Source organism: Tenrec ecaudatus, chromosome 13 (genome assembly GCF_050624435.1).
Source record: "Tenrec ecaudatus isolate mTenEca1 chromosome 13, mTenEca1.hap1, whole genome shotgun sequence".
In the NCBI taxonomy this organism is placed as follows: domain Eukaryota; kingdom Metazoa; phylum Chordata; class Mammalia; order Afrosoricida; family Tenrecidae; genus Tenrec; species Tenrec ecaudatus.
Window position 1 is genome coordinate 49,180,414 of NC_134542.1, and position 17,783 is coordinate 49,198,196.

General features: G+C 39.5%; 1 protein-coding gene across 1 annotated transcript in view; it reads right to left on the reverse strand.

Moving 5' to 3' along the window:
- ANKAR (ankyrin and armadillo repeat containing) overlaps positions 1 to 17,783 on the reverse strand; it is a 70,766-nt gene that overhangs the window by 51,286 nt on the left and 1,697 nt on the right. The window contains exons 2-4 of the mRNA XM_075529759.1: positions 14,743 to 15,180; positions 5,973 to 6,136; positions 5,273 to 5,376 (exon numbers count right to left, since the gene is read on the reverse strand). Of these exons, the coding sequence (XP_075385874.1) occupies positions 5,273 to 5,376; positions 5,973 to 6,136; positions 14,743 to 15,180 (706 nt within the window). The remainder of the gene's footprint in view (positions 1 to 5,272; positions 5,377 to 5,972; positions 6,137 to 14,742; positions 15,181 to 17,783) is intronic.

The following is a 17,783-nucleotide window of genomic DNA, read 5'->3' on the forward strand; positions in this document are numbered from 1 at the left end:
AATGTATAGATGTGCTTTATACAATTGATGTATGTATATGTATGGATTGTGATAAGAGTTGTATGAGTCCCTAATAAAATGTTAAAAAAAAAACTGGCAAATTTGAAAACAGGGATTTGCTTAGCCTACTGTCCTTCAATAGTAATTGAGGAACAGGCTTGACAGACTCCTAGCTAAATAAATGGCTTTCTATGACCTTCCAAGCACAGTGGTGATTGACTCTACAGCCTTATGCAGCTCTCTACCTAGCCCACACCCAACTACACACACTGAAAGGACTTGTTACCCCAAGCATGTATCCCAAATCTCACAAGCCTGCCTCCATGGGTGTAGGCATGGTAGAACACACCAATCCTGTCCTTTCCATCTCTGTATTATACAACTTTAAGAGAGTCCCAGTGCCAGTCACCTCTGCCTTTTCATGAACAGCTTCGGGCTTGGTTGTGGTAAATTACTATGAGAACAGGAACTACGGGCTACCTTTGGGCTACGGAGGGAACATGATACTCTGTGATGACCATCTTAGATCATTTCTTTCATGCAAAGAAACAAAGTGGTAAATACAAGCAATAAGAGACCTTTCTTCTAGAAACCCACTCTAGTCATCTAATACAAATCCAGCATCCAGAACCCACCATTCTTACCCAGAAATCAGGTTGGGAAGGTTTCTGAACCTGGAGAGTCTCTGACAAAAGAATTTTGTGACTCCCAGAGTTGAATTCTGGAGGCCAAGTGTATGCATGATTACTGAGTGATGTCAGGAATGATTATTGGAAGGTCAACGTTAAGTGGCAAGTGCTGTATATTTCAGCAGAGAACCCAGACACACATCATTGCGCTTCTTCAGAATCTGCAATGTGGTCATTCACAGCAACTGTGGGGAGTCTCACTTTAAAATAACTCCATGTAGGAAACAGAAAGATTTCTCCCTAGTTGTCTCCCCTAAATATATGCCAAACTTAGCTACTTGCTACATGTGGCAAATGATTATACCCTTGGAGGTCAATAGAAGTAGGTCATCAGCCATTCAGAGCAAGCAGTTATCATTGTTTATCCCACAACAAGTGGGACCCACTCCCTTCAGATAAGGATAGCAGTTGACTGTTTCCTTGTAGGAGACTCCAGAGAGGTCAAGCCCACTCAAGGGTGGCCAAGGTTAGGCTGCCATCATGAATCTAGGGTCTGCCCATCTTGTCACATGTATGCCTCTAGATCCTCCCCTTCCTATCATGTGTACAGCCCTAGTTCATTCCCTTCCTGTTATGCCTATGCCCATTGTATATCCCCCTATTGTACAGCCACTTCCTGTGACATGTGTGGTTACCTGTAATCATGCCCCCTAAGTAGATATAAGCCTTGGTCAGCAATAAAGTTGGGCCGGCTGGAAGTCTCCTCCCCCACTCCCCGCCTCACCTCCGGCCTTCTCGGCCCACGCTGTGTGTGGACCTGACTGGTAAGATCATGGCCATCCAGGAGGTGAGCATGCTACCATAAAATATGTCTGACTTCTTTATTTTACTCTCTCTCCTGTTTCTCTCATGCTCTATGACTTTATTATAATCTTTATGTATCTTAACCGTACAATTGTGCTTACTGAACCTGTTGATCAGTTGTGGTGGGCTGGCCTTTCCCCCAACACCTCTATATTTTTCTGTATGGGAATCTTCTCCAGGTTAGGGATTATAGTGGATAGCAGTTAGCATCACATTTCCATTACATGCTACTGTCATATGAAACTGATTTCTGACTTGCCTCCCAATCTCTGTAACCCATTCCTGATGCTGGAATATTCCCCCCCAAATAGGGCATTTTAATACCTGTATGATTTGGCCTATTAGTTCCCAGTAATTGTCATCTTGAAGTTCTTCAACTACATGGACTGCCAAATCACTGATTTCAGATTGTGGCATTTACTATTATTACTGTTATTATTATCATATTGTGAGAGGTTCCAACCTAAGCCCAAAATTAGTGTAGGCTTTAAATGTCTTGGCATGTTTGGAGGTAAAGTGGAACAGACTCTAATTTTATAAGTGAATAAATATGAAGGAACAGAAAGCAATGGCACTCAAGTTGTGTTGCCTGCATCAGAATTCCTGGGACCAGGGAGCCCAGTGACTGGTGATCACAGGGACACAGGGCTGGGAGGAAGGAACATGCAGAGGACTCACAGTAGCCGAGTCCCATGACACCGCTGGAACTCTGATGAATATTTAAGTGGTATAGATTATATAGAGAACTAAAGTTTCTCTATTGTTAAATGAGTTAAAATAGTAAAACACTGAGTGTTACTCTGCTTGTGGATTTTACTCTTACTCTATTACAACTCCATGTAAGGAAGACCAAAGTCCTCACAACTGGACCAATAGGTCACATCATGATAAATGAAGAAAAGGTTGACATTGTCCAGGATTTTCTCATTGATCTACACTCAATGCTTGTGGAAGCAGCGGTCCAAAATCAAAAGACGTTAGGTTAATCTGCTACAGATTTAGACTTGTATACTTTCCATTCAATGACGCCAACAGCCAAATGCTATGCATTAGTCAAAAGCTAGAGAAATAATTCCACTATCACATGCCATTGCAATAATGTAACTAGATCACTTCCAGTGACATGACAATGTGCATCCATAAGCAAAGTCAAATCAGGACAGTAAGCAGCAGTATGCACCAGTTCACAGGCTCAAAAAATCTCTGGGCTCTGGTCAACTCAATGTGGGCTTCCTCACTTAGACTCACCAGGGTTCCCATTGGCTGCCTTGCCTTTAGACCATGACCCCATCACAAATTCTCAACAACCCTAGCCCCTTTGTGCTAGTCGTGAACTTCAGACCAGTCAACCCGCTCTCGTCTTCTCCTCTGTTCCCTGTGAACCAGGTCCACAGGTGTCAGTGGCCAGACTCAACCCGTCTCTTTGTTGCTGTTTCTCTCATTTCCACTCAACAAGTGGATCCAGGTGGTCACCTAGCAAGCATTTCAGCCTGCCCACAGACTCCCTTAAATGTTTAGTCCTAAAGAGGAGTTTCTTCATGGCTTGAAGATATTTTCCAGCTTCTGACACAAACTATGAGTTCAAAATTTAAAAATCCAAAGGTTTCCTTTTTGCCCCTTCGATCTGTCAACAGCCCCCTAGACAAGTCTCTTCACCCAGTACCAAGACACTGGGTGGACTATTATACCTTAAAAATTCAGTTAGACCCGAGGATGTACATGGTTCAGATAGGAACTGGAAACACAGGGAATCCAGGACAGATGATCCCTTCAGGACCAGTGGTGAGAATGGCAATAGCAGGAGGGGAAGGGGAAGGTGGGGTAGAAAGGGGGAACCAATTAAAATGATCTATATATAACTTCCTCCCTGGGGGATGGACAACAGAAAAGCGGTGAAGGGAGACGTTGGAAAGCGTAAGATATGACAAAATAATAATAATTTATAAATTATCAAAGGTTCATGAGGGAGGGGGAAAGGGAAGGGAGAAGGAAAATGAGGCGCTGATACCAAGGGTTCAAGTAGAAAGCAAATATTTTGAGAATGATGATGGCAACAAATGTACAAATGTGCTTGACACAATGGATGTATTATGGATTGTGATAAGAGTTGTATGAGCCCCCAGTAAAATGATTGAGAAAAAAAAAGACACTGGGTAGGGCTTTTCTCTACAGAGCCTTCTTTGCAGGCATGTCCTAACCCATTTAAATGCCAATTTAAATGTCTTAAGGCAAGTGGGCTTACAAGCTCTCTATTTTTACTTCCCAATAATTATTTCTATCAATCATTATATCAATAACAATAGGCAGAAGAAAACAATATAAACCAAGTACAGCCAGATCCTAAACTCAATTCTTAAAACAAAAAAATTCTATCCTTATCTATTTTATCTTAATCCTTATTTAAACTATTCCATTAATATGAAGTATGGCTTCGGCCTCTGACTGAATCAAGCCAGGTCCAGGCATTCTGTCAGCCATTTTCACTAAGCATCTTGGTCTCTATCCCTGAGCTCTAAATATCTATTAACAACATCCATTTTTGTCATTTCAAACAGGATTAACTAAAAACAGCAACCAAAGAAAATGATCAAAAGTTTAACTTCCCACAGTCTTTCCAGAAAGCCACCCAGTAAACTGCATGGACATGTCTGGCCTCTGGCTAGCCAAAGAATAAAAAGTACCATGAGACAGGGGTCAAAAAAGCATCCACTCTACATCTTCATGATTTGTTTCTTTAGTATCCGACTCCCAGTACCATAATGTGTTAGTCCAGGTAGACTAGAGAAACAAATCTAGAGACACTCACATGTGTGTAATAAGACCTTTATATCACAGAGTAATTGTATATTAAGAAAACAGCCCAGTCCAGATCAAGTCCATAAGTCCAATATTTGCCCATATGTCTGATACCAATCTATAAATTCTTCTTCAGACTCACAAAACACATACAATGATGCCAAATGCAGGAAGCTCACAGGCCAGTGGGTGGAAAGTCTTGTGGATTCAGTGGTGGTATAAGCATATCAGTGCTGGCATGGGTCTCCATGTGGCTCTTCCAGTTCCAGGGGTCTAGCATAGCTCCATGTGTCTTGTCATCAAGAATGCCAAGCAGACAAAGTGGATCTTGCCTCCAGTGAGCTATTTATTTCTGTGGTACCTCCAAATGAGGTCATCAAACTGTGACCTGATTGACAGGCTAGACTCCACCCCTTCATGAGTTGACAGGAGATTATGTAACTGCCACGATACATTTACATCTCAAACCTCTATGTACAACCTAAGGAACTACTGAGCCCATATTTTCAAGTTACAGTGTCCAGGATATGAGAAGCCAAGAATGTAACATACACAATATTCTCTTAATACTAGGAAACATATTTCTGCTCCAAAGGATAAAGATATAACAAGAACTGATTGAAGAAGTGGTTTTAAGTCAGATTTTTAAAAATAGAAACAAATAATACATTCTGAATCTTGTTTTTCAGTTGATGCATAAGATTTAGTTCCCAACTCTACCCTATTTAACTGCTATGTTAATTATAAAAAGCATTAAGAATTGCTAAGGATTATTACATAGGACGTATCAAAGTATATGAAGTAATAAGCATAACATTTAATCTTTAGTTAGTTTATAATTTATGGTGATTATTGTTCTAGTATCTCCATCCTCAGATTTTAAATTAGCCTTTGTATATTGACATTATCCTTTTTCTCTGCTACGCAGTCCCTAATTTTCAATAAATTGTAAAAACTATGAATAAATACTGAAAGTTTCTTACCTTTTTCCACTAAACTCTATGACTGGTATTGAGTAATGTTCTTTGTATCCTGAGTCTTCTGCAAAAGTATTAGCAGCACAATCCTGTATTTTTTCTAAATTACTCTAAAATATGAGTTATGTTACAAAGATCATCTTTAAGCAAACTTACAATACTAAAACTTCCTTTAGGTGAAACTTTATACATGCAAATGACAATATTTTAATATAGTATTCCACAAGACCTTGATATAGTATCTGCAAGCAAGTAATTCTTACTTCTGGAAAGAGAAAAAAATTAAAGAAAGATATATAATATAGAGAGGGTAGAAAAGCAATGACAATAGCAGTATCTAATGTTGATACCAAATTTCAAATGAAGACTACTGTTCCCAGGCTCTAGCATTCTATGAGGTAAATAGAAGAACTTAGGTAGTGAGTGATCAGGGAATTCTGCACCACGATGAATTAGTCTTGGGCACATATGAAGTCTGTAAATTCTGTGAGGATGGTGACTTGACTTATCTTGCTATTTTAACTCTGGTATCAAACACAATACCTAATATATAGTTACACTAACATTGTTAAATAATAATAAACAAATATACTTTTGAGTTCTAGGGATAATTATTTGGAGGGCTGCCTAGTGCCTACACCAACAGAGATTCTAATAGAACAAGACTTGCGAAATTACAAATATAGTTAATGACTAGCGTTGAAACCTGAAACTCTTCCAAAGCTTCATCAATTGAGGGTGTGCTGATGTCAAATTCAATCCCTCCGTGGACATGGAAATACTGATTCTCTCTGTAGTGGAAATTCTGGCATTTAAAATCTCTTCCATACATAAATGGAGGCAATTCTCGCTCTGTCTTGACCTTGTCATCTCCAAAAACAAAAGCAATTTTTAAAATTTTAAAAGTGAACATCATGTAAACAATTATATTTTAGAGATCCAAATTCTCATTCATGTAAACAATTTAAAAATTCAACATGTTGATTTGCACAAGATTATTAAATTATTTGTATTAAATGTACACAAAAGTTTGAAGCATTAAAATACATTTATTTTGTACATTTTGGAATTTTCCTGTAATTTCATTGTACATCTATTTCAAAAGTGTTATCAAAACACTGTGCTGCTTCCTGAATTTTGCGTTTGCGTTTGAGACAAATATCTTACCCCTATTGCCCGAACGTATGACATGTGAACTAAAACTCTACGTCTTAGAACCTTTGCTTAAATAAAACTGTGGACTAGCTTAGATAAAAAGAGGCAGTATGAAGAATAAAGTTAGTATTTCTCACATGACAAACACAGCAAGCTGATTTTTCTCTGGAAAGCAATGCAGCCATATATAAAATTTATTAAAAAATAATTTTCAAAACCTTAGTAGGATTACATTTGTTCATTATTTTAGTTGCTAGCAGAATATAACTATTAATATGAGGCATATACTCACAATGGATTTTGAGAAATTTAAAAGATGTACAAAGTTACAAAGAATATAACACCCTAATCTTACTATGCAGAGTGAATTGTTGACATTTCGTCATATTTGCTTTAAGCAATTTAAATAAAACAATGTTATACGTTGGCCAAGTAGTTGTATTCCAAATTTCTGGCACAGACGAATAAGTGTTTTATTAGCTTGTTCAAACATTTCAATTGTTATTCCATCCATTTCCAGAGTCTTGTTTTTGACTCATGCATTCAGTGCTGCTGGAACTTCTTAAAAGAAGTACAAAGTTACAAAAAATGATATGCCATACTAAAGCCTTTGAAGTTCCAGGTACCTCCTCACATAGGACAAACAATGCTACCTTGTTAAATGTAACATTTTTAAATAGTTCACATATATGAGTAGTTGTCACTATTTGAATTATCGCTATCCTGTTTATACTGATTACCTGCAGAAATTTTCTGCTAAAAGCTTGTCATCTAGATAGAAAATCCACAATTATAAACCTATATGCTTGGAAGCTATTGAGAATGTTTAAATTGCATGCTAATCTGAAAGGAATAGTTTACCTGGCAGTGCTATTGGTTAAATGTCACTAGTGTTGTGGTTAGCATTAGGTGACGATCCTCATGGTAAGCAGTTCAAAACCACCAGCAGCTCCTCTGGAAAAAGAATGAGTTTTCTACTCCTGTAAACAGGTATAGTCTTGGAAAACCACAGGGGTCACTATGAGTTGATGGAAGTGAGTTTGGTTTTGAGTGTGATTATGAAGTCAAAGAGATGAACAGAAAATTTCAAAGGGCAGTGCAAGAAGACAAAGTAAAATATTATAATGAAATACGAAAAGACACAGAAAACCAAAAAGAACATACTCAACATGTCTTAAATCGAAAGAACTCAAGAAAAAAAAATACAAGCCTCGAGTTGCAATCGAAAGATTCTCTGGCGAAAATATTGAATTATGCAGAAAGCATCCAAAGAAGATGGAAAGAATAGAGCCACTGTACCAAGAAGAATTAGTCGACATCCAACCATTTCAGAAGGTAGCATGGGAACAAAAATTGATAGTACTGAAGGAGGAAGTTCAAGCTGCACTGGATGCATGAGTCAAAAAAAGACTTCAAGAATTGATGGAATACCAATTGAAATGCTTGAACAAGCTAATAAAACACTTACTCATTTATGTCAGGAAATTTGGAATACAACTACTTGACCAATTGGTTGGAAGAGATCCACATTTGTACCCATTCCAAAGGTGACCCAACAAATGCTCAAACTATAGAACATCACTGTTATCACATTCAAGTACAATTTTGCTGAAGATATCCAACAATGGCTGCAATAGAGCACTGACAGGGAGCTGCCAGAGGTTCAGGTTAGATTCAGAAAGGGTCTTAGAACAAGGACTATTGTTGCTGATGTCAGATTGATCTTGGTTCAAAACAAAGAATGCCAGAAAGATGCTTATTTGTGTTTTATTGACTACGCCAAGGAATCCAATCAGGTGGAGCATAACAAACCATGGATAGCTTTGAGGAGAACAGGAATTCCAGGATATTTGATTGTGCTTATGAGGTCATCCATCGAGCAAGAGGCAGTTGTGTGAAAGGGAAGACTGCATGGTTTAAAGTTGGGAAAGGTGCATCAAGCTTGAATCCTCTCTTCATACGTATTCCGTCTGTATGCTGAGCAAATCACCAGCTAACCTGCATTATATGAAGAAGGGTGCAACATCAGGATCGGAGGAAGGCTTAGTAACGACCTGTGACACGTACCTGACTACCCTGCTTGCTGAAAGCGAGGAACACTGGAGACATTTGCTGATTAAGATCAAGGATTGGAGCCTTCGGTATGGATTAGGATTCGGTGTAAAGAAGATCAAAATCCTCACAACTTGATTTATAGGTAACATCATGATAAATGGATAAAAGATAGAAATGGTCCAGAATTTTATCTTGCTTGGTTCCACAATCAATGCTTGTGGAAACAGCAGGCAAAAGACACATTGAATGAGGTAAATCTGCTGCACAAGACCTCTTTATTGAATAGCAAGAATGTAACTAAGCACTAAGGTGCACCTACCCCAAGTCATGATACTTTCCATTGCTTCATATGCATGTGAAAGGTGAACACTGAGTAAGGAAGAATATTGAAAGTCCCATGGACTGCTAAATGGACTGATCTATCTTGGAAGAAGTATGGCCAGAGTGCATTTTAGAGGCAAGGATGGGTGACTTCATCTTACATACCGGGGGCATGTTGTCAGGAGCAACCAGTGCCTGGATAAGGACATCATGTCTGGTAAAGTGGAGTGGCAGTGAAAAAAGAGGAAGGCCCTGCAGTTATGAGCTCAGGCATGGGGACAATTGTGAGGATGGTGCAGAACCAGCAGTGTTTGGTTCTATTGTGTAGTGTTGCTATGGGCAGAACAGACCCGATGGGACCTAACAATTCCAACATCATTAGCATCATTCCACGTTAAACACTCCTCCTAACAAAAAGGACAATTTTTGTGAAATAATTAGGCACGCCTACATTAGGGACCTCTAGTGGTGTAGTGGTTATGTGCTTGGGCTTTGATCCACAATGTCATGGTTTGGAAACACCAGAGGATGGTGTTTTCTACTCTCATAAATAGTTACAGTCTCAAACACTCAAGGGGCAGTTCTATCCTGTCATATGAGTCGGTATTGACTCGAGGCATCGCGTGATTGTAACATTGGAGGGACACCATACAGAAAGAAACTACAAGGTCATTAAAAAGATAAAGACAGAAGAGAATAAAATGAATGTCAGAACACACTTATACTTGCGATAGAAGCTGAATCAAAAGAAGAAAGGAATAAGATTAATTGCTGAACTAAGTAAAAAATCAAACTCACAGTCCTTGGGTCAATTCTGACTCATAGTGACCCAATAGGACAGGCTTTACCTGCCCATTTGAGTTTCTGAGACTCTGTTAATGGGAGTAGAAAGCCCTCTTTTCCTCCTGCAGAGCTGGCTGGTGGGTAACAGCCCAACCCTTGATTTCAAAGGGCAGCTTGAGGAGGCAAAGTAAAGTATTATAATAAAATATGCAAAGACCTTGAGTTAGGAATCCAAAGGTAAAGAATATGCTCGTTTTTGTCAATCTGAAAGAAATGAAGAAAAAATTTTAAGTTTCAAATTGCAGTGTTGAAAGATTCAATGGGGAAATATTGAACAATGTAGGAAGCAGGAAAAGAAGATAGAAGAGACATAATCACTATAACAACAAAAATAGATCGATGTTGAACCATCTAAGGAGTGTATGTTCGAGAATTAGTGGTACTGAAGGAAGATGTTCAAACTACACTGAGAGGATTGGGAAAAAAACAAGGTTCAAAGAATCAATAGAATAAACAAAACAAAATAAAATAATAAAAAAGAATTGATTGAATAGCAAGTGAAATGATGTCAGGTGACTCTTGGATGAAACAGAGAATACCAGAAACAGGTTTGTGTTGTATCGCCTCTGCAAAGGGATCACATCATAACAAACTACGGATAACATTGAAGCACTTCATTCCTCTCATGTGGAACCTGTTGCTAGACTGAGTAGTAGCCATTTGGACAGAACGAGGGAAACATGGGCTACAATCAGGAAAAGTGTGTGCGAGGACTGTCTTTTCACCACATTTATTCTGTGTGATGAACAAATATCAAAGAAGCCGGGCTCTGTGAAGACGACTGCAGCAACAGGTTTGAACGAAGACTCACTGAGAACTTGTGATATGCTCATTATACAACCTTGCTTGCTGAAAACTAAGATGATCTGAAACACTGATGAAGATCTGACTACAGCCGTCAACATGGATTACATCTCAGTATAAAGAAAATAACAATCCTCACAACTAGGCCAATTAGCAACATGATGATAAATGGAGAGGATATTGGAACTGTCAAGGATTTTGTTTTACTTGAATCCACAATCAACCCATGGAAGTAGCAGTCAAGAAATCAAACAATGTATTGCATTTGGCAAATCTGCTGGAAAGAGTTTTTTTTTTTTTTAATAATTGTAATAGGGGCTCATACAACTCATCAAAATCCATACATCAATTGTGTAAAGCCATTTCTACATTCATTGTCCTCATTCTAAAAACATTTGCTCTCCCCTTAAGGCCCTGGCATCAGTTCCTCATTTCCTCCCTCCCTCCTTGTCCTTCCCTCCCTCATGAACCCGTGATAATTTATAAATTACTTTGTCATATCTTACACTGTCTGACATCTCCTTTCAACCACTTTTCTGTTGTCTATTCCCCCAGGGAGGAGATTATATGTAGATCCTTGTAATCGTTTCCCTGTTTCCACTCTATCTCCCCTCCACCCTCCCAGTATCCCCACTCTCACCACTAGTCCTGAAGTATCATCCATCCTGGATTTTCTGTGTTTCCAGTTTCTATCTGTACCAGTGTACATCCTCTGGTCTAGCCAGACTTGTAAGGTAGAATTGGGATCATGATGGCGGGGGCAGGTGTGTGGGAAGGAGGAAACATTTAGGAACTAAAGGAAAGTTGTATGTTTCATCATTTCTACACTGCACCCTAACTGGCTCGCCACCTCCCCATGACTCTTCCGTAAAGGGATGTCCAGTAGCCTATAGATGGGCTTTGGGTCTCCATTCCATAATCCCCCTCATTCACAATAATATGATATTTTGTTCTTTGATGCCTGATACCTGATCCCTTCGACACCTCCTGATCACACAGGCTGGAGTGATTCTTCCATGTGGGCTTTGTTGCTTCTGAGCTAGGTGGTCACTTGTTTACCTTCAAGCCTTTAAGACCCCAGAGGCTCTATCTTTTGATAGCCGGGCACCATCAGCTTTCTTCACCGCATTTGCTTATGTACCCATTTGTCTTCAGCAATCATATAGGGGAGGTGAGCTCACAATGATATGATTTTTTGTTCTTTGATGCCTGATAACTGATCCCTTTGGCATCTCATGATCACACAGGCTGGTATGCTTCTTCCATGTGGGCTTTGTTGCTTCTGAGCTAGAAGGCCACTTGTTTACCTTCAAATCTTTAAGACCCCAGATGCTATATCACTTGATAGCCGGGCTCCATCAGCTTTCTTCATCAAATTTGCTTATGCACCTGCTTTGTCTCCAGCGATTGTGTCAGGAAGGTAATCATCATAGAATTCCAGTTTAATAGAACAAAATATTCTTGCATTGAGGGAGTATTTGAGTGGAGGTCAAATGTCCATCTGCTACCTTAATACTAAATCTATAAATATATGCACATAAATCTATTTCCCCATCATATATTTACATATGTACATGCCTTTATTTAGACCTCTATAAGTGCCCTTTGCCTCCTAGTTCTTTCCTCTATTTGCTTTTACTTCCTTCTTGTCCCACTATCATGCTCAGCCTTCATTTGGGTTTCAGTAATTCCTCTTGGTTACATAACCCTTGATCATGCCCTACTAGGCGCTTTTAAAGTGCTAAAAACCAAAGATGTTATTTTGAAACTAAAATATACCTGATCCAAGCCATGACATTTTCAATGGCCTCATACACATAGAGAAGCTGGACATTGAATAAGGAAGGGTGAATAATTGATATCTTTGAATTCTGGTGTTGGCAAGGAATATTAAGTGCCATGACCTGTCAGAAGAACTAACATTTATGTTGGAAGAAGTACAGCCAGAATGTTCCTTAGAAGCTGGTAATGGAGAGACTTTTTCCTGCACACTTTGGACCTCTTGTCAGGAGAGACCAATCCCTGGAGAAAGTAGAGTGTCAGTGAAAGATAAAGACCCTCAACAAGATAGACTGACACAGTAGCTACAACAATGGGCACAAATAAAACAACAGTTGCCAAGATAGAGCAAGACCAAAGTCCTCTCCTAGGAGGGAGACCTGCTTTGAGTCAGAACCAACTTGATCGCCCCTAACTTGTTAGGTCCTAACAAGAACAAGAGCTTTAACATCACTGAGTGAGGAATCCTTAATGGAGCAACTTGAGCAACCTGATGTTAGAGGAAGAGACAGAATAGGGTCCGCATAATTTCAATGCAAAATATCAAAAGAAAAAAATGTTTAATCTGCAGACAAATGATTGCTGTTAAAGGGAACACGGACATGCATTTTGAGTTATCACTTTTGCTCTGGGTTTCTCCTATTACTTCCTGAATCCGATGGCTCGTTGCTTCTACTTCTGGAATTGAATCCACTGCCGTTTCCTTGCATTTACGCATTGACCTTCTTTAGAGATTTACTATTTATCTCATTTTGTCACCTTGCTTGTCTTCACCCACCACAATACAACAGTGATGAAAGTCATTAACTTCCCGTTCTGTCACCAAATTCACTCAGGTCTATCAGCCCTATATTTGTCCTTCGATGTCTCACAATCACATATTCTTTACCGATGGCTTCCAATTCCGCTCTCCAATGGGAGGTGCTGACCAGAGACTGAAAGGTGAAGAGAAAGAAGAGCCATCTTCACCTTGTTTGCTCTGGTAGATATCACCTTGCTCTAGCACAGCCGTTCTCAGCCTGGGGTCCGCGACCTCTTTGGGGGGGAGGGGGGATTGTCAAGCGACCCTTTCACAGGGGTCGCCCAACATAACAGTAGCAAAATTACAGTGATGAAGTAGCAATGAAGATGATTTTATGGCTGGGGGGTCACCACAGCATGAGGAACTGTATGAAAGGGTCGCCGCACGAGGAAGGTGGAGAAGCACTGCTCTAGCAGATATTGCTGAATGGCAGCAGCACCAGGATCCCCACAGCATCTGTAAGCATGAGAGCCCCTTGGCTTCTTGCTCACATGGAGTGGTGTTCCAGCTTCTTGGGTGATTTGCTCAGCATCCAGATTGAATAAGCAGGATGAATGGATATCACCCTGAAAAAAATTACCCTTTCTGATTGAAGCCATGTGGCATCCCCTGTTCTTTCCAAACAATTACCTCTTGGTCCATGTGTGGATTCCAAGTGAGCATTTAGAACCACTGACCTGTTTCAACAAGGGGTGATGCTTATTTCTGAGTGGTGTTTCTTCCCCCTCCTTCTTTGACTGCTTTTGCACGAATCTGTATTGTTTAGAGTACTTTTCAGTAAGTATAGGGCTGCGATGAGTCAGCATCAACTCCATGGCAGTGAGCTTGGTTTTGTTTTTTTATAGGTCAATTTTATAAAAAGACTAAGATCTTCATACAAAAAAATAAAAACAAGACCTATTTTCCATATTTATGTTGCTATAACTTAGGCATATGTTTTCAAAGCAAAGCATAACAGTTGACTAATGTATTCTTCATTTGATTTCACCCAACTTATTCTAAATGAAGTTAAGCCAACCCCCTTGGACACAAATTCATTTAAAATGTTGAACAATGTTTTTCTTATTTCTCTTTGGTTCCACTTTTAGCTGGAATGTATTCCCTTTATCTCAGGTTAAAGATAGTCTTACACCACATCTCAAATAATCTCCTGAGTTCTTACTTCTCTCTGCCTCTTACAATCTCCGTCTGTTTTCCACTTTTGGCTCTCTCTTAACTATCTCCATTCATTTTTTAGCCTCAGACTTTAAGTAGGGCAGGGCTGGAGCTCAAGATCTGACCTATCTCTCCTGTAAAGAGATAGAATTTTTTTCACACTCTTCAGTATCAGGTATTAGTATCTTTCTATTGGATGGACAAGTCACATTAACAGCATAAGTTAATCATTTGCTCTAGTTTTACTCAACTTGCAATGTCCTTTAACATTTTCTTCATCAGTTAGAACCCTTCAGCAAGTAGTTTAAATCATTTCTGGTGAACATATATAAATTATAATTATTATCAAGATAATAATTAATAAAATGCATGCACATTCCTGAATACTATGTATATATACTATGTATTTTTAATTAATTTAGTTACATTAATTTATGTTATTTCTTCTTGCCTTCCAGCATAACAGTTTTTGCCTTCTTTCCAACATAACCTAATTAAACTAGGTTATTTTCTTGGGCCTGTATACCAGTATGTTATGTTTGTGTTTGGGGGCTAATCTTACCTGAAAAGGGTGGAAGCAGAGAACTTAAATATGGAACTTTCATCTTCTTTTTTAAGGTCAGTAGAAATGGAGTCAGAAAGCATATTAACTTTAGATATCCAATCCCTTTTCTGATATCTGCTTTCTTTTCTAATTGTTTTTGGATAATTTTTTTTTGAAGATATAATCTTTGCTGCAGTCTCTGGTAGGTACAAATATCAAGATAATCCTGATTATATTGTATAGCATTAGTAAGCCAATAATCTGTTTCAAATATGAAGACATTTTTGTACTGTTGAACCTGCAAGGTACTAAATGTCAACTTTAACAGAATATGTTCAGCATATTTCATGAACAGAGCTTTTTCTTCAGGGCTATTGGGCTCATATGTTGGATCTTCATTCATATCATCATCATATATTCCTTCAAAATCTGGATCCTTTGTAATATCAATCATGCCTTCATGTAAAAGAAAGAAAACCTTCAGACAACAAACACTTTGTATTTGGCTTCTGCACAGATAAAGCTTATTGAAAACTGAGTTATACCCTGAGAGCCTAGTAACACGGTAATTAATTAATAACGGGCCAATGGAATAGTGTAAGAAGAGAAACAGGTCAACAAGTGGGTAGATAATTAAGCAGAGTGAAAACAAAATTGAAGATTATGAATTTTAAAAGTCTAGAGTCCCAATCTTTTTGCAGGGAAGAAATATAATACAAGGAGAACACTAATGTCGCAGCAAAAGAAATATGAAAGAACAAGCATAACAAGATATCCTATCTCTTTATGTCGGCGTCAGCTTCTCATTGGGCACAGTTGCTTGTTCTGACATAATTTATGTAGTTTTCCTTGATACAGGTGAGAGCTACACATACATAATTAGCAAAGAGCCAAAGAGCTAGCTGAAACAAATGACTTTCTTAGTGTAAAATTGGCTTGAGAAGAATGTTACATCTACAACAAAACCTTTATTCTCGGCTTCAGAAACTGTTGTGAGTCATGAAATATGACTTTGTAGAAAATGTAAAGTTAGTCTTCAACATGAAGAGCCTTCTTGGGTAAATGACACATCAATATTTTCCTCGTATCCTTTTCTTCATCAAATGTATAAAAAGCCAGAATAGTCTTGATCCCTACCCCCACCCCACCCCCAATGGCCACTGTTGTTCATCACCTCCCTTTTGCAAAAGCTTAAAAATGAATGATAAAAAGATTATTAAAAAACCAAAAGTGTATTTGTCAGTTTAAAAAAACACATATAAGGTAGAGCATTATTAATACCTCTCTGAAACCTTGTGGCTTCAGAGCGGGCGGGAGTTAACATCCAAGAAGTGATTTTCAAAACTCACTGCCATTGTGGTGATTCTAACTCATAGTGAACCTCTAGGACAGGGTAGAACTGCCCCTGTGGGTTTCCGCGACTGGAGCTCTCTAAGGGAGGAGAAAGCTCCCTCTTTCTCAGCAGGCCTTTCCGTTAGCAGCCCTATGTGTGGCCTGCTATGCCACCAGGGGGCCTATGTTCACTACAGAACCCTAGATAGGCTTAGAAATTAGAAGCTATTTCTGAAGGAAGTCTGATTAAAGTGCATTTAGCCCCCCAGACCCTTTCCCCAGAGTGTGCAGTCAGGCAAATAAATGTCCTTTGCTGGTGACAGCCAAAGACAGGCTTACTCTCTAGAGATTGGTCTAAAAAGGCTCTAGACCCAGAGACAGGGAGCATAGGTGAGGGTGGGAAAGCCCCGCTGGGCTGGACACAAAGGCTCAGTGAGTCTGTGTGTATAATGAATTAAAGGACCCACAGCTCTTTCCCCTCCGCGGATCCCAGACTCATTGCTGACCTGTAGCAGGATAGTTCTGGTTTGACAAGGACAATGACTTTCAGAGAGCAGTAAATCATAGGGCAGCATATCTAAAGGGCAACCAAACAGATGCAGAAGGTGTCTGGGGAGGCCTCTCTAAAAGAGGGGATGGCGACAGTACCCAGAAAAAAAACTAGTAGCTGAAACGATTGTATTTGTAATATTACTATGCAGTTAACTTTGGACATGTTATCAGGAGAGACATGTCCCTGGAGGACATCATGTTAGGTAGGGTAGAGGGGCATCAAAGGAGAGGAAGGCCCACTATGGTGCAGGGCCCAGCAGTGTTTCGTGCTGTTGTGCTTAAGGTTGCTATGGGTAGTAACCACCTTTGTGTTATTCTGGGTACTCAAGAGAAACAAATCCTCAGCAACTCATGTATAAGAGAGAGCTTTATATAAAGGTTAAGTGTGCATCAAGAAAACATCCCAACCCAGTGCTGCCCAAGCCCACAAGTCCAACAGTAACATATTAACCCATATGTCCAACACCAGTCCTCAAAGTCCTCCTCCATCTCACAAAACAGATACAACGATGCTGACTGCAGGAGGAAAACTGAGTCAGTGAATGTGTAAACATCTCAGTGCTGGCAGGGGTCTCCACATGGCTGCCCCAGCACCCAGGGCTGCCTTGGGGTAGGTCCATGTGGCTTCTACTCAGGGATGTCTTGCAGGAAATCAGCTGAAGCAGGGACTGCTAAGGCAGCTGCACTCTGGTGCGACCATCACAAAGCAAGACACCAGAGAACTAGAAAGGCGCGGCTCAACGAGCCATTTCTCCCTCCGTCCCTTCAATTAATCCCACATGTGTTTATTGGCCAGGTTGGCACAATAAACTAACTAACTCAACCTTGATGGCACCTAATTACAATAATGCAGTTAATTTACATGAAATACACAAGTCAACATATATTCATAGGCTACTCATGAAATTAGCTATCTTTGTGTCATTTTATTACTGGAGGATGAGTTGTCATCCTTTTTAAGTTTCAGATACTATAGACCTATTAAACAATGTTATTTTTTAAAAGTTGGGAGTTCATACCTATATCACATCATTCCATAGTTCAATCACATCAAGCAGGATTGTACAATTGCCACCACAATCAGTTTCCAAACATTCTTTTCCTTCGTGGGCTCCTTGACATTGTTTCCCTTTTACCCCACCCCCACCCCCTCACCCCTGTACTTCTCCAGAAAC